The following is a 24689-nucleotide window of genomic DNA, read 5'->3' as shown; positions in this document are numbered from 1 at the left end:
TACAGCTCTGAAATGCTAACAATAAATATTTCTTGATAACATTACAAATGATTTTTATTTAATTGTGCGTGTTAGCGTACATCTTTCAAAATTCCTGCAGTAAATATTAATTATTTATATGTATTTTCAAAACCTTGGTACATTTAACAGGAGAGACAGGACAAGAAGGAGTTTGGTACTGGGGACCCATCCAACTCACCTGGCACATAGATGTAAATGTGCCTGCCTTCAAGCTCATTCTCTTCTGTCTGAGTGTGGTTGTAATAGCAAGTGTACAGCCCTGTGTGGGCTGCCGAGGCATTGCTCACTTCCAAGACCGTCACAAAAAGGCCACTGTTGTTTTCCTCATTTCTGATTTCCACACTGGAGTTCTCTTCTTCAGACATGGGGTACTGCCAGCTCACTTCACTCTCCCCAAAGCATCTCAGAGAAAAGGATGAATTCAGCTGCACAACCTTTTCATTTTCATTTGGAAGGATAGAGGGTAATGAAAGCTGGCAGAGGATTAGGCTCAGCCCTGCAAAAGGAAACACACTCTGAATAGGATGCAGCCAGAAAGGACGGTCTCATCCCGAGAACTGAGAGAAGCAACAGTAGCAGCTTAGATGAACAATGACCATTTCTACACAAAAATCCGTTGGCCTGGACGCTCATGAAAGGCCCCCCATTATAACGGCCACTGCATCTGCTGGGAACAGCAAATGTTGCAAATAGCTCCACCAAGCCCTGCTAGATTCACCCCTCCAAACACTCAAATGATCAGAGGACATCTGATTCCAATTCCACATTTCAGACTCTTATGTGTAACCATAAAATATCCCAAGTGGCACAGGCTCAAGCACATATGGGTTCTTTATGGTTCACCGTCACTGCAGAGGTTTCCCGTAGTTAAAAATGAGATGAGGAGCCGGGCACGGTGGCTCACGCCTGTAATCCCAGCACTTTGGGAGGCCAAGGTGGGTGGATCACAAGATCAGGAGTTCAAGACCAGCCTGGCCAACAGCGTGAAAATACGAAAAGAAAAAAAAAAAAAAAAAGAGAGAGCTAGAGAGGAGGCTGGGTGCAGCGGCTCATGTCTGTAATCCCAGCACTTTGGGAAGTGGAAGTGGGAGGATCACTTGAGCTCAGGAGTTCGAGACCAGCCTGGGCAATGTAGTGAGACCTGGTCTCCACAAAAAATTAGCTGGAGGCTGACGTGTGAGGATCACTGGAGCCCAGGAGATTGAGGCTGCAGTGAACCTCTGCATTCCAGCTTAGGCAATAGAGCACAAGACCCTATCTATTAAAAAAACAAAAAAACAAAAAAACAAACAAAAAAAAAACCATGGAATGAGAAAGGAGGCAAGGATATGGACTGAACAAAACACAAAGCACATTTGTGGTCAAGAATTCCACATCTTCTATTTCTTTTTTTCTTTCTTTTTTTTTTTTTTTTTTTTTTTTTGAGACGGAGTTTCGCTCTGGTTACCCAAGCTGGAGTGCAATGGCGCGATCTCAGCTCACCGCAACCTCTGCCTCCTGGGTTCAGGCAATTCTCCTGCCTCAGCCTCCTGAGTAGCTGGGATTACAGGCACGCGCCACCATGCCCAGCTAATTTTTTCGTATTTTTAGTAGAGACGGGGTTTCACCATGTTGACCAGGATGGTCTCGATCTCTTGACCTCGTGATCCACCCGCCTCGGCCTCCCAAAGTGCTGGGATTACAGGCATGAGCCACCGCGCCCGGCCCACATCTTCCATTTCTTACAGCCCTTGGGCATACCATCTCTCCCCCATGACTTCCAGGGCCAAAGCGGGATGATGTGGATTTTTTTTTTTTTTTTTTTTTTTTAGATGGAGTCTTGCTCTGCCACCCAGGCTGGAGTGCAGTGGCGCTAGATAACGTGCATTTTAATTCACAATTCGTAAGTCAAACCCAAGAGTGAACACTCTTAAGTTCATCTTTGAACCTCAGATTTCAGTCTTGCTTATTTAGACTGAAACGGCACCTATTCTTTTGAGATGGAGTAAGTGCAACACAGCAAAAGAACTGAAGGTTTGTGGCCATTCTGGATAACGTCCTGTAGTTTTCTATTTATTTTCACTCTTTTGGACTGTGTAAGGAGAGGACAGATAATAAACCCATGGAGCACAGAACTTAGAAAACAAGACACCAAGGCTGATAGAAGAGATATGACTTAACTATTAATTAATGATCTGTAATCTTCCTTGGAGCCTGATGTGAGACTCCTACCCAACTTCAATATGTGACCCCTATAATTCCTGAAGCTTGTTAAGATAGGATTTGTAAGTACATCGGGATCACCTATTACTCTGTGGCTGGGGTATACTTAACGGAGCTCTTATCTTGCTCAGTTCCACCATATCCAAATGGGTAAGACAAAGACACTAACGGGCTGAGCTAACTCCTCAGAATAGAAGAGCACTTGTTTCACGGCAAACATCTGCTGTGCGTATATATCTGGAGGAAAACTAAGGAAGTCCAAAAATACTTCAACAAATAACCCAAATAGCATCCTTTTGGTGGGAAAGAGTTTAAGATTTTTAAAGAGCCAAACATTCATCTATCAATTTGATTCCTAGAGAAGATAAAGGTGACTCTGAGACTTGGAATAAATGGAAGCATCTTTCATCAGGACAGGTATGATTTAAGACTGGTATGGTTTCTTGGGTAAAAATTTTCTATTATTTATTTCCTTTGAACATTTTTTTTTTTAATTTTTCGAAGTGAGGTCTTGCTATGTTGCCCAGGCTGGAGTGTGGTGGCTATTCACAAGCATAACCATAGTGCACTGCAGCCTTGAACTCCCAGCTTTAAGACATCCTCCCACCTCAGCTGCTAAAGCAGCGAGGACTACAGGTATGCCACCTCTCCCAGCTGACCAGTCTTGAATTTGTCTAATCCAGCTCTATAAGAAGACTTGTCCTAGGAAAAAGAAGAGGGTAGCAAGTAAATTTAGAGATTATTATTAACAACATTTCAATGCCAACATTATGTACTAAAACGGCCACTGGAGAGCATTCCTTTTGAGATGGAATAAATGCAATACAGCAAAGGGAACTGAAGGTTTGTGGTCATTCTGGATAACGTCCTATAGTTTTCTGTTTCTTTTAACTCTTTTGGACTGTGTATGCAGAGTACAGGTAATAAACCCATGGAGCACAAAACTTAGAAAACAAGACACCCAAACAAGGAACTCAGAGGGGACTGGGCTCCGTACCTGTAAGAAGACAGCCTAAGACCAGGAACGCCGGATGGGAAGTCCCCATAGCTCTGGAAAACTAGAAAAGTCAAAAGTCAACAGAAGCAGAATTAGCAAATAGAAACAACCCTGGAGCCTACTTCTCTTTGTGTTTTGCACAATAGAAAATATTAACAGCATCATTTTCATCAAACATGTCCCAGATTAAAATTCAAGATTCAAGCCGGGCACGGTGGCTCAAGCCTGTAATCCCAGCACTTTGGGAGGCCGAGACGGGTGGATCACAAGGTCAAGAGATCGAGACCATCCTGGTCAACATGGTGAAACCCCGTCTCTACTAAAAAAAAATACAAAAAATTAGCTGGGCATGGTGGCGCGTGCGTGTAATCCCAGCTACTCAGGAGGCTGAGGCAGGAGAATTGCCTGAACCCAGGAGGCGGAGGTTGCGGTGAGCCAAGATCGTGCCATTGCACTCCAGCCTGGGTAACGAGAGCGAAACTCAGTCTCAAAAAAAAAAAAAAAAAAAAAAAAAAAATTCAAGATTCAAACAGTAAGACACCTGAAAGATGAAAGAATCAATGGGGCTCCAAGATCATGGCAGGAGCTGCCTGAAGCCGCAACCTTCTGTGATTGCATGCAGTTTTCAATGGTCCTTTAAACCATTTTTATGAAGAATTCGAACAACAGAGAAATAAATACTTACGTCTATTTTCCCAACTTCCAAACTAGAGCTGATTTTCATGTTTTGATCCGTAAAGAGGTCACACTCTCTACAACTTTTAGAAAAGTTGCTTGGATTGGAGTGAATATCTTAATATTTAAGTGTCATTAATATTTCTGAAGCTTCCTAATTAACTTCTGAAACTTCCTACTTAATTAACTATTAAGTACCATTCATATTTCTGAAACTACCTAGAATTTCTGAAACTTCCAACAGTGGATGTCATTTACAGGAGGGCTTTGTGATACTGAGGCACATACCAGGCTCAGACCGAGGCACCCAGCCTGGGTACTCACAGGAACCCTCAGAGAACCGCTGGATCCCAAGCCAAGCTAAACAAGGCATGGAAAAGCAGGCACAGGCATGAATGGAGGAACGATACAGAAAGTGAAGGAAGTGGGAGAGACAAGTGTTACTAAATTTCTGTGCGGTGGGTAGAGGGGGATGCAGTAGACTCTAGGATAAAATCAGAACGAGGCTGATTATTCATTTTCATGTTAAGGTAAAAGTATCTGTAGAAACCAAGTTCAAGAACTTTCTGATTTCCTACAGCAAAATCTGGGAATGAAGAAGTAGAGAAAGAGATGGAAGCTGAGGGTCCATAAGGCACAAATAAGTCAAGAAGCGGGTAAAAAGAAAGGAGGTAAGGGAAAAGAAATTAAAGGAAACAAATAAATGAAAAGAGGGCCCCTGTTGCCCTGGGGTAAAACCACTGAAGGGTCTATTCTGGCAAACTGTAAAAAGATGATCCTTCTTCTTTATCTCTTCCCCATTCACTTTATTTTATGTCTCCACTCATTTCTCCCTTGAAGTCACGGATAGTGGTCACTGGTGAAGTCAGTGAGAAGGAACTGTCGATGAACTTGTAGGTGCTGGCGTCAGTAAGTACCCAGGTCTTGACTGAAGAAGCCACGCTCAGGGGCCTGGGAAGAACCCCCAGTTTTAAGATAACCCCTGAAAAATCATGTTAGTCTTGGCCTGGAATGCAAGGGATTCCTAAGTTGCTCCTAATGTCACAGGGCGAATCCCAAAATTGGAGATCACTGTGGGAGGCCACATGGGTTCTTGGCTTCACCCAGGAAGGAACTCAAGCAAATTTATTAAGACAGTAAAGTAATAAAACAGGGTGGCTACTCCATAGGCAGAGCAGCCATTCGAGCTGCTAAACTGAGTATACTTACTGTTATTTCTTGATTATATGCTAAACAAAGGGTAGATTATTCATGAGTTTTCCCAGAAACAGGGAGGAAATTCCCAGAACTGAAGGATCCTTCCTTTTTCCACCATATAGGGTAATTCCAGTCATCAATAATAACATTTGCAAACTATCATGGTGCTGGTGGGAGTATCTTTTAGCAGGCTAATGTTATTATAATTAGCATATAATGGGCAGTGAGGAGGACCAGAGGTCACTTTCATCACCATCTTGGTTTTTGTGGGTTTGGGCTTCCTTCTTCATTGCATCCTGGGTGTGGGGTTGTTTAAAATTTATTTATGAGACAGGGTCTTGCTCTATTGCCCAGGTTGGAGTGCAGCGGCACAATCATAGCTCACTGTATTGTCCAACTCCTGGGCTCAAGCAATCCTCCCACCTGAGCTGGCCCACATGCCCAGCCTAAGAGCTGGGACTACGGGCCTGCACCAACCACACCCAGCTCATTTTTTTAAAAAATTATTTGTAGAGATGAGGTCTCCCTATGTTGCCCAGGCTGGTCTTGAACTCCTAGGCTTAAGCAATCCTCCTGCCTTGGCCTCCCAGAGTACTGAGGTTACAGGCATAAGCCACTACACCCAACCTGCATCCTGGGGTCTTTATGATCTGTATCTTGTAAAACCGCTACACCCAGCTCATTAAAAAACAAACAAATAAATAAATTATTTATAGAGGCTGGGCACAGTGGCTCACACCTGTAATCCCAGCATTTTGGGAGGCCAAGGCAGGTGGATCACCTGAGGTCAGGAGTTCTAGACCAGCCTGGCCAACAAAGTGAAACCCGTCTCCACTAAAAATACAAAAAAAAATTAACTGGGCGTGCTAGTGTGCGTGTCTGTAATTCCAGCAACTTGGGAGGCTGAGACAGGAGAATCGGTTGAACCCAGGAGGTAGAGGTTGCAGTGAGCCAAGATTGTGCCACTGCACTACAGCCTGGGCAACAAAGCAAGACTCCATCTTAAAATAATAATAATAATAATAATAATAATAATTTGTAGAGATGAGGTCTCACTATGTTGCCCCGGCTGGTCTTGAACTCTTAGGCTCAACCAATCCTGCTGCCTTGGCCTCCCAAAGTACTAGGATTACAGGCATGAGCCAACACACCTGGACCAGATCCTGGGGTCTTTATGACCTGTATCTTGTGAAGCCATCCCTACCCAACTCCTAACTTATCCTGTGACTATGAATGCCTACCCTTCCGGGAATGCAGCCCAGCAGGCCTCATCCTCTTCTTACGTACCCCACATTCAAGATGAAGTCACTCTGGTTTGACTGCCTCTGATGCTAACTCATGCAATGGCGTGAGCCTAATGGGACTAGAATCTAAATTTGTTCCATCACTGACTTTGGAAGCTAAACTATGTATACACGATTACAGAATAACGGCCGGGCTGGGTGGCTCTCGCCTGTAATCCTAGCACTTTGGGAGGCCGGGGTGGGTGGATCACCTGAGGTCAAGAGTTCAAGACCAGCCTGGCCATCATGGTGAAACCCCATCTTAAAAAAAATTACAGAATAAGCTGTTTTCTTAAAAAAAAAAAAAAAAGGACGGGGGAGAAATTCGATATATTCACATGTTCCTGTATTTAGCCTGACTTGGGTTTGGTTGGGTTTGTTTGGTTAGACAGGATCCAGTAGACAATAGCCTAAGTTGGTGGTGCCTGATGATGTATTGTGCTCTAAGTGGCCTACTTTTCAGGAATCAGATTTCTGCTTTATTGAATGCCACCAGGAAAATGGGAGAGGAAGCAAAGACAGAGAGAAAGGTAGCAAGCTTCTAATGGGAATGGGGGTGGGGTAGATGGAAAAATAAGAAACCATTATTTCCTAAGCCAAAGTTTGCATATGCCTGCTGTGTTTGTGAAGAATAACCTGGTGATTACTTAGAGTTGATTTTAAGAAGTGGCAGTTGAGGCTCAGAGAGGTTTTGCAAATGACCAAAGTCACACAGCTGTTGTCAAAGCCAGGACTCTAATACAAGGCCTGTGGGATGCAAAAGTGATGCCCTCTCCACGGCACCATCTGGTCTCTCTCCAGGGAAGGTCCATGTTTTAGCTATGTCCCACCCCCGTGCACTTTCCTTCCCCACAATTTCCTAAGGCAAATTACACACCCCTCCCTGCCGTTTTCCTTCTGGCTCCGCCTCATAGCAGGAGAAGCACAATTACAGTGCTGTGAACCCAAATGCAGTTCACACAATGCTGGCTGGCTGGTGGCCTCTGAGGATGCTGGCATGTGCCTGGGATGCAGGGCTTCCACACTGCTGCTGTGGGAGGCACAGCAGGCCCGAGAGCCAGGCTGACCAGGCTGATTTACCACAATTAGCAGTAACGCTTGTGTGTTTGTACATATAAATATCAGCCTCCCACTCACAATCCACTCAGCAAACTTCAAAAGAGACCTCCAGAGCCAGCTTGATGTCTTGGATTTTATCACATTTAGATCCTGTATTTCTTTGGCAGGGCTTGCCAATGGTGCATCTTTAAAGCGTTCTCGAGCTTGAAAGAAGGGCTCACTGCTTTTCCTGCACAAGTTCTGAGGAGTGTTTTGCCCTGGCCAGACCCCACCAGATTTCCTTGTGTCCATCCAGACACAGTGGACCCGCTGCCAGGGAAGACTATTTACTGACATAAAGTGGGCAATGAAAACAGGCCCTCTGAGCAGCCATCAGGAGCCAAATACTGAGAATCAACATGTGTTTGTTGCTTAAGATTCCAAACTCCCTTCTCTGATAACAGTGGTTCCCTGGGTAGAAATCTAGGCTTGTTTGTGAAGTTTCATTTCATTACTTATCTATAACTCGGACAATTTACTAATGAATAATGGCAATACTTGCCCCACAGGAAGGTTATGGAGAAAAATGGGAAAGATGGGGACTTTCCTCACCTATGAAACCCATAGTGAGACTCCCTGGGAGTGAGTCTTGCTGTTCCTACCTTTTTCTACTCTAAATGCTCATCCTTAATTAGCAACTGCTATCTTGGAGCTTATCTAAAAGTCAGATGTGCAAATATATGTAACTGAAGCTACAAATTCTGAGAAACATGTCACTATAAGAATCAGTGACAACAGGCTGGGGGTGATGGGTCACTCCTGTAATTCCAGCACTTTGGGAGGCCAAAGTGGGTAAATCACTTGAGGTCAGGAGTTCAAGACCAGCCTGACCAACATGGTGAAACCCCCATCTCTACTAAAAATACAAAAATCAGCCGGGTGTGGTGGCACACCCCTATAGTCCCACCTACTGGAAAGGCTGAGGCATGAGAATCACTCGAACCCAGGCGGCAGAGGTTGTAGTAAGCCAAGATCACACCACTGTACTCCAGCCCGGGCAACAGAGCAACACTCTATCTTAAATAAATAAATAAATAAATAAAAGAATGAGAATAAAAACCCCATTTGCATTAAAAAAATGGATTTCATCCAAATCTTTTCTTCAATTACAATTACTTCTCTCATGCCAACTACATATTGAACTTCAGTCCCCATCCTCAATAATCACAACTCAAAAAGCATTTGCCATAGTTTAGAGAAACAAACTGAGAAACAGACTCTGCCCTCTTCACTCTGAGGCGGGTGCCTTGTGCTTTTCCCCCATCTTCTTGACCTTCTTATGCTTCCTTTCAGAAGAAAGGATGGAAATCATATTGGACTAGCCACTGATTCAAAATCTGACACTCTGTCCAACTCTCTGAACCTCGGTCTCTTCTTCTAGTAAGCATGAATAGGAAGACCTTACTGGTTGCTTGCCCTCTGGCATTACTGTAAGGACTAAATTATGGAGTTTAATTGAAAGTGCTTTGGTTTTCATGACTTTTTCTGCAGACTCTCATGATATTTCAGAATGACTACTTCAACTTCCTCTTAACTAAGAAAGTGAGGGATGTCCCAGGAGACACATGACTTACCCTGTACCTCCTACCTCCTTGAGACATGAATCTGAACTCTGACTCAGCCCATACCAGCAGTTTACTCCTATGACCCTGTCACCTCCAGCCTGATGTGGCTATAAAGACTATTCAAAGATGAGCCAATATATATAGTCACAGAAACACAGAAACAAATGCTTTTGCAGCTACTATCCTTTCTTTTCAACAGTGTGCCATTTCCTGCCCTGCGAACATAAGTAAAGAGCCTTTGGGCACGACTCTATAACCAAAGGCAATGTGCAAAGCTAGCGTAAACAGAACAGACAGCAAGCAATGCAAGGCTCTATTTTCAGAAGGACTAACAGCAAGGCATTCTTCTCCTAAAGCCAGAGAGCTTGCTTCTCCATCACCAATTGACAGTGCATCCCATTGCAGAACCACTGAACATTGAATTTCACCCCACCCTCACATGATTAAAGACCTCAGGAGACGCTCTCACAGCCCCCAGAAGCCACTGGTGACTTCAAGGTTCAGATTTCCGAGGCTCAGTTAATTTCAGCTTTCCTAAGTTAATTCTAACTGTCAAAATTGCACATCTTCTTTTTTCACTGTAGCAAATGTTCTACTCAGTCTCCTAACTTCAGCCCAGGCAACCTAAGTGCAGGCCTACACTGATGGAAACTTCTCCGTGTTTTCCGGCAGAGGGTGTGTTTACCGGGACCTCTGCACCCTACCAGAGCCTGTTGTCAGTACAGTGAGGGTCAGTCATAACTCTGAGTCCTGACAAAATGTGAAATCTGGAAAAATTAATAAGTGTTCAATTTAAGAAAATGTTAAGTAAGCTTATCCTGCATTCCCACACAAGAGGACAAAAGCAATATATTCCACAACAGTAAAGCAAAAGCAGCAAAATTATACCAGGTAAACTAAATAAGAAGGCTTTCCATGAACTGGGTAATTGTTAAAACTAAGCCGATACAGGATCTCTAGCCAATTCCAATACATGCCTAGAATTAGAATACTGATCCAGATCTTTATTTTAGCCATAACTCATTTCTTCTGAGCAACACCATACATCACTGGTTGATTCTCAGGAATAAGCAGGGTCTGTCTAAATTTCAGAAGAAACACTCAAAAACAACAGACAAGACTAGAATCTAATAACTGGCGTATCACAGTTTTTTAAACAACTTCTTTCTCTAGCTTCCCATTTTTACCAAAGACAAATCATGGTGGGACCAATTTGTTTGCCATTAAGTTTTAATAATATTATATTTGTGGTGATTACTTGAATAAAGTGAAGCAAGAATAATTATTTGCCACATAGGCTCTTTCTTAAATTGGCTTTGATGGAACTTTAATTCATAAAGAATCTCAAATTAGACTTCTTAAAGCCTTGAGGCAACCACAGATTTATCTGTGCCTGCAAATAACTATTAAGTTGGGTGCATTTCTCTTCTCTTGAGGTCCCAAGATAACTTGGGGCTTCTGGGCCTGTCAGAAAGTGACATCCTTCCCTTACCACAGGTCAGGAATCCTGTACAGAGTTCCTTGCATAGACAAGGAATAAAGTCAGTTTTCCCAAGTGGCTTTTATTGGCTCTAAAAGTCAACTTTGATCCCTTAAAGCAGTCTGTTTGTATCTGAAAGCACACCATTCTGGTGAAAGGCTTGATAAAATAAGCAGTTGCTTTAATTGTGCCCTGTTACAAAAGAAAAGATTCTTACTGCATTTACGCAAATAACTGTATTGCCATTAGTTAAGAATACTCACAAATAGTTTCCAAATTCTGGAAAAATCAGGTAAAAAGAAAGACATTTGCTCCAAATTTTATCTACAGTAACATACTTTACTAAATTGTTAAAAGCAGTAAATACTTTTCAGAGGAAAAGTTTTCTTGACTCTGAAAAGCAAAACAGAAAGGATCAGCAATGTTTTAAGCAAAAAGTCAAAAAAAGATTGTTTTGGTCTTTTATTAGTCCAGTCCATGCTATTAATTCTTGTTTTGCCTGATATTAAGCCACATTCTTTAGGAATATATTAAGTTTCCATGAGAATCTTGGAAATTTATTTGTGTTTTCTATTTCAATGGTACAGTTTTTTTCTTTCTTTTTTTTCTTTTTTGAGACAGAGTTTTGCTCTTGTTGCCCAGGCTAGAGTGCAATGGTGCAATCTCAGCTCATTGCAACCTCTCTGCCTCCTGGATTCAAGTGATTCTCCTGCCTCAGCCTCCCGAGTAACTAGGATTACAGGTGCATGTCCCCATGCCCAGCTAATTTTTGTATATTTAGTAGAGACAGCATTTCACGATGCTGGCCAGGCTTGTCTCAAACTCCTGGCCTCTGGTAATCTGCCCACCTTGGCCTCCCAAAGTGCTGGGATTATAGCTGTGAGCCACCATGAGCAGCCAATGGCACAATTTTCAAAGTTATCAGAGACTTGCATTTTAGAGTACCCATCAGAGTCCTAGAGCTAATTATAAACCACCTTTTGAAAAGGATTAAAACAAGACAACAACTGTCTGTAGGTGACAAAAGTCTTTGAACAGCCAATTAAAGATGCAATTGACAAATTTGGTTACTGCTGTGGCATACAATAATGTAACATAAGAACTATAATTATTACTGATAATGTACACTAAGCCATATCAGAATTATAGTATACTATATATAAGTATACTATGTAAGTATAGCCCAAAGAAAGCCAAATAGTATTTGACAATGCTTCCTATATGATTTTAATATACCAAATAAGCCAAATATGTCACTTTTGGACTTTAGAGGACCTAATATCTAGAAGGACTAATCAGGTCAGAAAATATTTAATTTGGAATTTCATTTTGGAACATTTATCAAATATAAAAGGTTTACACAGTTGACATTACAAAATAGAATTCCAGGTCACCTTACCACAAAGCATTTATTTAGCCAAAATGATAACTCCAAGATTTAAAAAAGGCAAGAACTTTCACTCATTGACATAAGGGAGACTTAGCTTTCAAAATAACTGTCACTTTTATTTCCCTTATTCTTTCTATAGCTTATTTGAAAAGCAAACAAAAATATTTCATTATCTTGTAATATTATATGAAAATCTTATTCAAAAGAGAAAGTCACATTTCACCTTTGTATTAGTGTACTATTAATGTCAAACTCAATTCTTTTTTTTTTTGAAATGGAGTTTCACTCTTGTTGCCCAGGCTGGAGTGCAATGGCACAATCTTGGCTCACTGCAACCTCCGCCTCCCAGGTTCAAGCGATTCTCCTGCCTCAGTCTCCCAAGTAACTGGGATTACAGGCATGTGCCACCACACCCAGCTAATTTTTGTATTTTTAATAGAGACAGAGTTTCACCAAGTTGACCAGGCTGGTCTCAAACTCCTGACCTCAGGTGATCCACCCGCCTCAGCCTCCCAAAGTGGTGGGAATACAGGCGAGAGCCACTGTGCCCAGCCAAATCAAACTCAATTCTATTTAATAAAACTTTATAGACAAATCTTCCCAATCTTAATCAGTTTGACCACAAAATAAGATTCTCATAAATCTTTTATAACCCTTTACATTTTTCTGTTAAAGAGCAGATCAGTGCTGTAGAAAACTCTGTTGTGCTTTTTAATTCTAATGTTTAATTTCCAAAAATAATAATAGTAATAATATATCTTTAATGTTAGCCAGGGTTTATACACAGAATTCTTTTACAGTGTTCATCTTTCACAAACCTTCTACAACTTGCTCATGCCTCCAGCACCTTGGATTCTGAGAGGGACCTGTCTGCTTATAGTTCTTGGGGTTCCATGATGAAAACAGAAGTTTCTCCTAAAACAAAGTCTGTGGCACCTTCTGTTCCCTCCCAAGGAGTCCCAACCTGTGAGAAATTATCTTAGGTCCTCTCATATGGCCATTAAAAGTGGCAAAAAGGGGCCGGGCGCGGTGGCTCAAGCCTGTAATCCCAGCACTTTGGGAGGCCGAGGCGGGTGGATCACGAGGTCGAGAGATCGAGACCATCCCGGTCAACATGGTGAAACCCCGTCTCTACTAAAAATACAAAAAATTAGCTGGGCATGGTGGCGTGTGCCTGTAATCCCAGCTACTCAGGAGGCTGAGGCAGGAGAATTGCCTGAACCCAGGAGGCGGAGGTTGCGGTGAGCCGAGATCACGCCATTGCACTCCAGCCTGGGTAACAAGAGCGAAACTCCGTCTCAAAAAAAAAAAAAAAAAAAAAAAAAGTGGCAGAAAGACAGAATGGAGAAAAAATAATTCAGTCCACTGAGAAGAAAAACAAATAACAAACACACACACACAAATGTTCTTTCAAAACAATAAAAGCCAAGAAGAAAAAAAGCATAAAGGTCTTTTAAATATGTGTGTGTGTGTGTGTGTGTGTGTGTGTGTGTGTGTGTATCTTGAATATCCATTTTTAATTAAGTTGACTTTTAACTATACAGGTCCTTTGAAAAAATCCTTTTAAATCCCTTAATACTAGACTCTAGCCAGGACAAACAGCCAACATCTCTGGCTTTTAAGCCTTTTTTTTTTTTTAAGGTATTTTCTCAAGTGAAACCAACAGGCTTTAACCAAAGTTATGACTTAATCATGGACACAAGAGGTGTCTCCAAAGAGATGGCAAACAATTTTTACAAGATCTAGCATTACCCATAAGGTAGCTCACAGAAAGAAAAAAAAAAAAAAAACTCAATTCAGAAAATCAGAAGCTGTCACTGGAAAGAAAAAGAATAAATAAATGACAAAAGTCCCAGAAGTAGCAAACTGGAAACCTTTCATTCCCTAAGCCAGGAACCGAACCCAGGTCACCACCATGAAAGAAAAAAGGCTTAGCTATTGAGCCACAACCTGAAACAAGCACTGTATTGCTTTTCCCAAAAGGAGTCTAGAGCAGTCAGCTTTGAGCTTGCAAAGGATATACCTTGTCAAGGGAAAAGAAACAGAAATCTGAGAGGCCTTCAAAGGATACAGATTCCAGAATTAAAAGTTAACATTTTGGGCCTGGCACAGTGGCTCACGCCTGTAATCCCAGCACTTTGGGAGGCCAAGGTGGGAGGATCACCTGAGGTCAGGAGTTCAAGACCAATCTGACCAACATGGGGAAACCCCATCTCTACTAAAAACACAAAATTAGCCAGGTATGATGGTGCATGCCTGTCATCCCAGCTACTCAGAAGGCTGAAGTGGGAGAATCTCTTGAACCTGGGAGGAGGAGGTTGCAGTAAGCCAAGATCATGTCATTGCACTCCAGCCTGGGCAACAAGGGCAAAACTCCTTCTCAAAAAAATAAATAAATTTTCTTTCAGTTATGGCTAATTATACATAAATTTTAATAAATACTCTTATAAACCTTGTCATGATTTACATAGATCATGCTTGGACTTTCTGACTTGTCCTCTATTTCCTTCTTTTCTAAACAATCAGTCATTCTACTTTAGGACAAGAATTTATCATACAAGATCCTTTCTCATAAAAATTCTTTACATCCTTTCTGACCAAAAATACATCTTCATATTAATAACTTTCCTCACATCTCTCTCCACTACTTATGTTTTTTTCTTTCTTTCTACTTTTCTTTTTTTCTTTCTAAATTCACATTTTAAACCCTACACATAAATGACATCTGAACGGGCCCAAAAGAATTTATTTTCACTAAGAGTATATCTTCTTTGGCACATTCATACAGACTTATATATGAATTTTTAGTAACTCTAAATTTTAGTGAACTTAAGTCACATGAGCTTGAGAAATGCTTGGACTGATTTTTTTAATGAGCGCTCTTTTATTTATAAGCCAGTTTGGTACCATATGGATATGACATATAACATAATAAATGTACATACACATAAACACATCTAGATGTGTATACACATACATAGACAAAGATCCAATAGTTTTTATCTTTGAGCTTTAGCCATAATGTAGTAATGTAAACTATTTTATAGAAGATAGCTGGACCCAAGTTATTTCTCTGACAAAATTGGGATGTATTCAAATGGCTAAACTTTTTTTTTTTTTTTGAGGTGGAGTTTCACTCTTGTTACCCAGGCTGGAGTGCAATGGCGCGATCTCGGCTCACCGCAACCTCCGCCTCCTGGGTTCAGGCAATTCTCCTGCCTCAGCCTCCTGAGTAGCTGGGATTATAGGCACGCACCACCATGCCCAGCTAATTTTTTTTGTATTTTTAGTAGAGATGGGGTTTCACCATGTTGACCAGGTTGGTCTCGATCTCTCGACCTCGTGATCCACCCACCTCGGCCTCCCAAAGTGCTGGGATTACAGGCTTGAGCCACCGCGCCCGGCCTCAAATGGCTAAACTTTTTTTGCTAATTTGAATTCACTATAATTGCCTAAAAGGCACCCTAGTGACGAGTCCTTTGGAACTCACTGCTGTCCCTTTCTCTAACAAGGATCTCTACTAGACACAGAAGTTTTTCTTTTTTTGGGGGGACGGAGTTTCGCTCTTGTTACTCAGGCTGGAGTGCAATGGCGTGATCTCGGCTCACTGCAACCTCCGCCTCCTGGGTTCAGGCAATTCTCCTGCCTCAGCCTCCTGAGTAGTTGAGATTACAGGCACGTGCCACCATGCCCAGCTAATTTTTTTGTATTTTTAGTAGAGATGGGGTTTCACCATGTTGACCGGGATGGTCTCGATCTCGACCTCGTGATCCACCTGCCTCGCCCTCCCAAAGTGCTGGGATTACAGGCTTGAGCCACTGTGCCTGGCAACACAGAAGTTTTTCTAAGTATAGAGAGGGCCAAATTATTTTCCTCTGCAAATTCCCACCTCCTGTGGTAAAGCATTAAACAAAGTGACAATAAGAAAAGAAAATGCTTTTATAGAAAATGGTATCTTTAGGGTAGAAAACAAGAAAAAGCAAGGCCAAGATTTCTCTTGGGTGGGACTCTAAGCCACAATGCTAGAGGGAACGCCAGTGCCAAATACCCTGGAGCATCCAAATGCCAAAAAACCAGGAGAATCAGCTAACGAGGGTCTCCACACCAAAAGCCAAAAACCCCAGAGCATCTAGTGGGTGGCCAACAGTAAACCCTGAAAGCATGAGACCTAACATAATTGGAGCTACAGAACAATGACTCTGGTATCCCAGGGTCAACACAATGCGAGACGCCTCACAACCAAGTGTCCTACCTTAAACAACTGCCAAATAGCCAAGGCAAAAACTACAAACATAAACATGAAAGCATGAGCATGCATTTCAGGCCTAAGAGGAGAGAAGTCAAACAGCCCGTCATTAGAAACTAAAGAGAGGTCAGGTGCGGTGGCTCACGCCTATAATCCCAGTACTTTGGGAGGTTGAGGCAGGAGGATTATTTGAACCCAGGAGTTCAAGACCAGTCTGGGCAGCATGGCAAAACCCTGTCTCTACAAACAAAAAAAAGAAAAAGAAAGAAAAAAACAAAACAAAACTTAGCCAGGCGTGGTGGTGCATGCCTGTAGTCCCAGCCACTCAGGAGGCTGAGGACGAAGGATCATTTGAGGCTGTGAGGTCCAGACTGCTGCGAGCCATGATCATGTCACTGAACTCCAGCAGGGGCAACAGGGCAAGATGCTGCCTCTAAAACTAAAGAAATAATAAGCTTCAAAAAAAATTTTTTTAAAGAAATAAGGTCCTAGAGAAGGAATGACAAGGTGAGTTACAAAGGATGTGGTCAGCCAGGCGTGCTCCCATCTGGGACACCCACACAATAGGTGGCTGCTATCAGGCTGCTAAGCCAGAGGCCTCACGGACACTTTCCCATCAGTCCAAAATAAAGAACACTAGAAAGAACAAAGAGGCCAAAATTGAAGGAAAAAAAAAATGTTAGCAAGTTGAATCTGGACAAGGACAGACTCACCCAGAAGTGAAGTCCAAATAGTGCCATCGGTCTTAATGTAAAGTCGGCAGGAGGTCACCTTTGTCCCTTCATTGGTCGACAGAAAAGATGTCACAGGGTGGACTTCAAAATTGGGGTTCAACATGGGAGGTCACAGAAGTTCTTGGCTTCATGCAGGAAGTAATTCAAGAGCAAGCCACAGAGTAAAATGACCCCAAACATATTAAGAAAGTAAAGGAATAAAAAAGTGGCTACTCCACGAGCACAGCAGCAGCACGGCTGCTTGACTGCCTAGACTTACAGTTATTTTTTGATTATATGCTCAACAAAGGGTAAATTATTAACAAGTTTTCCCGGAAAGGGGCAGATAATTCCCAGGACTGAGGGTTCCTCCCCTTTTTAGACCATATAGAGTACCCCTGGTCATGGCTATGGCATTTGTAAACTGTCCTGGCACTGGTGGGAGGGTCTTTTAGCCTGCTAATGCATTACAATTAGCATACAATGGGCAGTGGGATGACCAGAGGTCACTCTCATCACCATCTTCGTTTGTGCGGGTTTGGGCCAGCTTCTTCACTGCATTCTGCTGCGTTGCCTGATTCTGCTGGCTTATTTATTTATTTTCAAGACAGGGTCTCATTCCATCGCCCAGGCTGGAGTACAGTGGCCTGATCTCAGCTCACTGTGGCCTCGATCCTCTCACCTCAGCCTGCCCCCCAACCACCTCCAGACCAGTAGCTGGGACTACAAGCCTGCACCATCATGCTCAGCTCATTTTTTTAAAACTGTTGTTTGTAGACACAAGGTCTCACTATGTTGCCCAGGCTGGTCTTGAAATCCTGGGCTTGAGCCATCCTCCTGCCTTGGCCTCCCACAGTGCTGGGATTACAGGAATGAGCCACCACACCTGGCCTGCATCCTGTTTTATCACTGGGGTCTTTATGAGTGTATCTATCAACTCATCCCAGCTCTTACCTCTCCTGTGACTACCAATGCCTAACCTTCCGGAAATGCAGCCCAGCAGGCCTCATCCTCTTCTTCCCTACTTTCCTCACATCTCTCTCCACTACTTACTGTTTTTTCTTTCTTTCTTTCTTTCTTTTTTTTTTTTTTTTTTTGAGATGGAGTTTCGCTCTTGTTACCCAGGCTGGAGTGCAATGGCGCGATCTCGGCTCACTGCAACCTCCGCCTCCTGGGTTCAGGCAATTCTCCTGCCTCAGCCTTCGGAGTAGCTGGGATTACAGGCACGCGCCACCATGCCCAGCTAATTTTTTGCACCTTTAGTAGAGACGGGGTTTCACCATGTTGACCAGGATGGTCTTGATCTCTTGACCTCGTGATCTACCCACCTTGGCCTCCCAAAGTGCTGGGATTACAGGCTTGAGCCACTGCGCCCGGCCTTTTTCTTTCTTTCAACTTGTTTTTATTTTCCTATTCGATATGAAATGACTCTGGTATGAACTCCTCTGACAGTAACTCGTACAATGGAGTGAGCCTAAGGGACTCATTTTGTTTCATTATTGACTTTAGAAGCTAAAATATGTGTGTATGTGATTTCTGAGTAAACCAGTTTAAAAAGAGAAAAAGAGAGAGACATTCCATGTGTTCATGTAGCCCTGTGTTTAGCCCTGGTTGAGTTTGGTTTGGTTGGAGGGCATCCAGTAGATAATAGCCTAAACACAGTTTTTGGTGGTGCCTAATCATGTATTTCTACTGTAAGGTGGCCTACTTTGCAGAAATCAGATTTCTGCTTTAATGAAGGCCACCAGGAAAATGGGAGAGGAGGAAAACAGAGTAAAAGGTGGAAGGCTCCTAACAGGAAGGGGAGTGGGGTCATAGAAAACAAAATAAGAGAATGAGAAACCGCTATTTATTAAGCCAAAGTTTGCATGTGCATACTGTGTTTGTGAAGAATAACCCTTTGATTACTTAGAGTTGATTTTCAGAAATGGCAGTTGAGGCTCAGAGACGTTTTGTAGATGACCCAAAGTCACACAGCTAGTGACAGAGCCAGGATTCTAACACAAGGGCCGTGTGATGCAAAAGCTATGCCCTCTCCACTTCACCATATGGTCTCTGTCAGGGGAAGGTCAGTGTTTTAGGCAACTCTGCGTGCCACCTGCCCCACTATTTCCGAAGGCAAATCACATTGCCTCCTTCCATTTTCCTTCTTTTGCTCACCTCGGCAGGAGAAGCACAATTACAGTGCTGTGAACCCAAATGCAGTTCACACGATGCTGGCTGGCTGGTGGCCTCTGAGGATGCTGGCATGTGCCTGGGATGCAGGGCTTCCACACTGCTGCCGTGGGAGGCACAGCAGGCCCCAGAGCCAGGCTGACCAGGCTGATTTACCACAATTAGCAGTAACTCTTGTGTGTTTGCACATAAAAATGTCAGCATCCCATCGACGATCCACTCAGCAAACTTCAAAGGAGGGCTCCAGAGCCAGCTTAATGCCTTTGGTTTTATCACATTTAGATCCTATATTTCTCTGGCAAGGCTTGCCAATGATGCGTCTTTAAAGCATTTTTGAGCTTAAAAGAAGGGCTCACTGCTTTTCCTGTGCAAGCTCTAAAGACTGTTTTGTAGACCAGGCATGGCCAAGATTATGCCTGTAATCGACAGGTGGATCACCTGAGATCGGAAGTTCAAGACCAACCTGGCCCAACATAGTGAAACCCCATCTCCACTAAAACTACAAAAATTAGCTGGGCATGGTGGTGAGTGCCTGTAATCCCAGCTACTCAGGAGGCTGAGGCAGGAGAATGTCTTGAGCTCAGGAGGCGGAGATTGCAGTGAGCCGAGATTGTGCCACTGCACTCCCGCTTGGGTGACAGAGACTCTATCTAAAAAAAAAAAAAAAAAAGAGTGTTTTGCCCTGGCCAGGCACCCCCAGATTTCCTTCTGTGCATCCAGACACAGTGGACCCGCTGCCAGGGAAGACTATTTACTGACATACAAAGCGGGCAATGAAAACAGGCTCTCTGAGCAGCCATCAGGAGCCAAATACTGAGAATCAACATGTTTGTGGCTTAAGATTCCAAATTCCCTTCTCTGGTAACAGTGGTTACCTGGGTAGAAATCTAGGCCTCTCTGTTTGTTTGTTTGTTTGCTTTCTGAGATGGAGTCTCGCCTGGGCTGGAGTGCAGTGGTGTGATCTCACTGCAACCTTCCCCTGCTATTCAAGCGATTCTCCTGCCTCCGCCTCGCTAGTAGCTGGGATTACAGGCACCCGCCACTACGCCCAGCTTAATTTTTGTATTTTTAGTAGAGATGGAGTTTCACTATGTTAGCCAGGCTGGTTTTGAACTCCTGACCTCGTGATTCGCCCGCCTTGGCCTCCCAAAGTGCTGGGCTTACAGGCATGAGCCACCGTGCCTGGCCTGTTTGTGAAGTTTCATGTCATTACTCATCTGAAATTCAGACAGTTTACTCATGAATAATGGCAGTGCTTGCCTCACCGGGAGGTAATGAAGAAAAGTGGGAAAGATGGGGACTTTCCTCACCTACTGGACCTGTCGTGAGATTCTCTGGGAGTGAGTCTTGCTGTTCCTGCCAATTTTTCTACTCTAAATGCTCATCCTTAATTAGTAACTGCTATCCTGGAGCTCATCTAAAAGTCAGGTGTGCAAATATAAGTAATTGAAGCTACAAATTCTGAGAAACATGGCACTATAACAATCTGTGAGAACAACCACCTTTGCATAAAAGAACAATGGATTTCATCCAAATCTTTTCTTCAATCATAATTACTTCTGTCATGCCAATTACACGCTGAACTTCAGCCCCCATCCTCAATAATCACAGCTCAAAGAGCATTCGCCATAGCTTAGAGAAACAAATTGAGAAAGAGACTCTGCCCTGTTAACTCTCAGGCAGCTGATTTGTGCTTTTCCCCCATCGTCTTGACCCTCTTATGCTTGCTCTCAGAATAAAAGATGGAAATCACATGGGACTAGCCACTGATGCCAAATCTGACACTTGGTCCAGTTCTCTGAACCTCAGTCTCTTCTCAAAAGCACAACTAGTTAAGACCTGACTTGTTGTTTGCCCTGTGGCATTACTGTAAGGACTAAATTATAGAGTTTAATTGAAGGTGCTTTTATTTTTATGACTTTTTATTTATTTGAGAAGAAGTCTTGCTCTTGTCTGGCAGGCTGGAGTGCAATGGTACGATCTTGGCTCACTGCAACCTCCAGTGCCTGAGTTCAAGCGATTCTCCTGCCTCAGCCTCCCCAGTAGCTGGGATTACAGGCACCTGCCACCACATCCGGCTAATTTTGTGTTTTTAGTAGAGATGGGGTTTCACCATGTTGGCCAGGCTGGTCTTGAACTCCTGATCTGAGGTGATCCACCCACTCCAGCCTCCCAAAGTGTTGGGACTGCAGGTGTGAGCCACTGCGCCTGGCCAATTTTCATGACTTTTTCTGCAGCATCCCAAGATATTTTAGATCAGTTCCTTCAACTTCTCCTTAACTAAGAAAGTGAAGGATGCCCCAAAAGCCACATGACTTGCCCTGAACCTCCTGCCTCGTGGAGACAGGGATCTGAACTCTGATTCAGCCCATGGCAGCAGTCCACACCCATGCTCCTGTTACCTCCAGCCTGGTGTGGCTATAAAGACCATTCAAAGATGAGCCAATATATATAGTCACAGAAACACAGAAACAAATGCTTTTGCAGCTACTATCCTTTCTTTTCAACAGGGTGCCACCTCCTACCCTGCAAACAGAAGTAAAGAGCCTTTGGGCATGGCTATATACAACCAAAGGCAATGTGCAAAGCTAGCGTAAACAGCAAGCAATGCAAGGGCCCTATTTCCAGAAGAACTAACAGCAAGGCATTCTTCTAAAGCCAGAGACGTTGTTTCTCGATCACCAGTTGCACAGTGCATCCAGTTGCAGAACCATTGAATATTGAATTTCACCCCACCCTCACATGATTAAAGACCACAGGAGACGCTCTCACAGCCCCAAAAGCCACTGGTGACTTCAAGATTCAGATTTCCGAAGCTCAGTTAATTTCAGCTCTCCTAAGTTAATTCTAACTGTGGAAATTACTAATCTTCCTTCTACTCAGCCTCCTAAGTTGAGCCCAGGCAACTCAAGCACAGGTCTACACTGGTGGAAAGTTCTCCCCGTTTCCCAGCAGAGGGTGTGTTTACCAGGACCTCTGCACCCTACCGGAGCTTGTTTTGTTGTTTTGATCTCCCGGAGCTCCATCAGACATTCCAGCGATGGGAGGGGGCTGGAGTGGTTTTACACAGGAGCGTTTTATGGGACAATCTGCCCTCATAAACATACTTTCCTTTCACCAGATATTTAACCACGGGAGAATAAAATGACATATCCTTTTGAATGTCACCAAATGGGCGTGACTCCTAATGGCACAACCTTAGGAGCAGCAGTTTGTGGTAAACATCATTCGGCTTGATGTCACCAAGCCCCGACATAGGTCTCCTTACTCAGAAACCCGAACACTAATACCCGCCCCGCCCCCCGCCCCCCCCGCCACCTTCCTCACAGGCTTGCTCTGATGATCAGATGTTCACAATGTAAAGGCAAAGCACCAACAACCAAGGCGACACACAACACAAATTTCCACAAAATGAAAATGTTATCTTCCAGCAATTCTTGCAGCCTCAAAGGAAGAGAAAATCAGTCACCTATTACGGTCTTATAGGGAAAAAAAAAAAAAAAAAAAAAATGCACCTTCCTAACGCCAGTGCCAGCTCGGCAATCTCCGCGAAGCCCACTCTCACTGCGGGTCGCGGTAGTTCCCGCGAGTGGCCAGCAGATGGCAGTGTTGGTCCAAGGACGTCCCGGGCTCGCCCCACAGACGCCGCTTGGAGGAATTCCGAGCTCCACTGTCCCACATCTGCACTTCAGTCTCTTCCTTTCTTAGGTTGTACTTTAGCTTTCGCGGTGACCTCCGTTGAAAGCCCGCGGAGTTTAAACAGAAATAGGAAAACTGCTGTTGGAAATGGCTAAATCTCCTCGGGACCCCGGGAGAATTCGTGGAAGGCAGACATCTCCCCATCATCCGCATCATCATCCCGGTCACCAGGAGCGGGTGCGCCGGGGCAGCGGAGCCTCGGGAACGGGAGGACGACGCTGCCAAGCCAGGCCGCAGAGGCTCAGCCCGACTCGCCGCTCGGGTTCTGTGCAGCCCACGCTTTCGCCACCTCAGCGTTTCCGCCCCCTCCGGGCAGGGGGCCCGCCGGGGCCGCGACGCCGTTCCCGGGCCGCGCTTTCCTATCTGTCCGCGCGTCACCGCCGCCCCTCATGAACCCGCCCTGCGAGGGTCGCGACGGCCGCGCAGCCCGGGGACCGCGGGCGGATTGGAAACGACTGTTCCCGTTGCACAATAAAGCAGGGTCGTAAAACAAACAGCAACAGGCAGCCCGCGAGACAGGGGAGCTGGCGAGGGGCTGGAACGCAGAAGGCGGCGCCTGCCCCCCAAGAACGCACGGGACCCGTCCTCCTCCACCCTACCCTGCTTCTCCCACGCTGAATTACAAGGACGCCCCACTCTCAGTCCCGGGGACATCGGCCCCCTCTCGTCCACCCGGCGCCTCCCGGGCCCACACAGCGCCTGCGACGCGTCCGCTGCGGCCCGGAGGAGCAGTGACCCAGGCTAGCCTCCGCTCTGGGGTCCTGGGGTTGCAGCGCCGCGCTCCCCCGAGACTGCGGCGCCGACCGCCCGGGGCTGGGGAAGCGGGACGCGTCCCCGGAGCCCGCTAGAGGGCGCGACAGCCCCGCGAATCTTACCCCGCTCGCTCGCTCGCTCGCCCGCAGCCGCGGCTCGGGTCCCAGACAGCGCAGCGGGAGCGCAGCGCGCTGACTTCGCCCAGGAGGCTCTGCACCCGCTCGGTCCAGCCCCTTCCACCGTCCCGTTTACAACCCCGCCACACCCACAGAAATCCTGCGCCGTCAGCTCTCCCTCCCGCCTCCTCCACGCCCTTGGCGTCGGTTGTCCAGGGCTTGGTGGCGATGCCCAGCCACTCCGGGGACCTGCGCGCCGCGCTCTGGACCTCAGCGCCGCAGAGGCCGCCGAGCCCCAGGCACGATGCTCGGCGTTTGCATTGTTTTCAACTGAGACCCGAGACGGGGCCTGACCGGGTGGAGGAGGGAGGGAGAGGGGCCGGCCCGGGTGGGAGGAAAGGGGCCAAGGGGTTTAGGGTTACAGGCGCTCGCCAGCGCCTCCTACAGGCACGAGAGCCGCACGGCCGTGGGTAGCAGCTCTCTGGGAACGCTGAGGAGAGCTAGCCTGCGCCCTCTTGGCTTTTAAGAACCCTGCCTGGCCAGGCGCGATGGCTCACGCCTGTAATCCCAGCACTTTGAGAAGCCGAGGAGGAGGCGGGGGGGGGGGGGGGGGGGAGGGGGATCACCTGAGGTCAGGACTTCGAGACTAGCCTGGCCAACATGGTGACATCCCGTCTCTACTACCCGGGCGTGGTGGCGGGCACCTGTAATCCCAGTTACTCGGGAGGCTGAGGCAGGATAATCGCTTGAATCCGGGAGTCGGAGGTTGCAGTGAGCCGAGATCGCGCCACTGCACTCCAGCCTGGACGACAGAGCGAGACTGTCTCCAAAAAAAACCCAAAAACAAAAAAGAATCGTGGCTTCTGGTGCCCACCTTCCCCAACACGCGCCTTAGCCGCCTCTGCCCCCTCATGTCCGCACCCGCCCTCGCCTCTCACTCCCCTTTCGCGGGGGCCGGGGAACTGTAGAAGGAGGCAGGGAAGAAGGCGCCCCAAGTCGGGGTTCCCATTATTTCCTCCTGAAATCTACCTCTCCAACCCATCCCGGGTTCGCTCATTAATCGGTTTAAAACAAAAGGA

General features: G+C 45.2%; 1 protein-coding gene across 3 annotated transcripts in view; it reads right to left on the bottom strand.

The window, feature by feature from the left end:
* The window catches only part of PDGFRA (platelet derived growth factor receptor alpha), a 63203-nt gene that overhangs the window by 35282 nt on the left and 3232 nt on the right, over positions 1-24689 (bottom strand). For 2 of the 3 annotated variants that reach the window (XM_010344157.3, XM_074396138.1), the window contains exons 2-3: positions 3221-3281; positions 200-517 (exon numbers count right to left, since the gene is read on the bottom strand). In XM_010344157.3, the coding sequence (XP_010342459.1) occupies positions 200-517; positions 3221-3269 (367 nt within the window). In that variant the 5' untranslated portion in view covers positions 3270-3281. Of the gene's footprint in view, positions 1-199; positions 518-3220; positions 3282-16867; positions 18004-24689 lie in introns of those variants that run through there. The other variant, XM_010344156.3, reaches the window with a different exon arrangement.

This window comes from Saimiri boliviensis, chromosome 3 (assembly GCF_048565385.1).
Source record: "Saimiri boliviensis isolate mSaiBol1 chromosome 3, mSaiBol1.pri, whole genome shotgun sequence".
Classification (NCBI taxonomy): domain Eukaryota; kingdom Metazoa; phylum Chordata; class Mammalia; order Primates; family Cebidae; genus Saimiri; species Saimiri boliviensis.
Note: the sequence above shows the minus strand (reverse complement) of the source record. Positions and strands in the feature narration are given on the sequence as shown.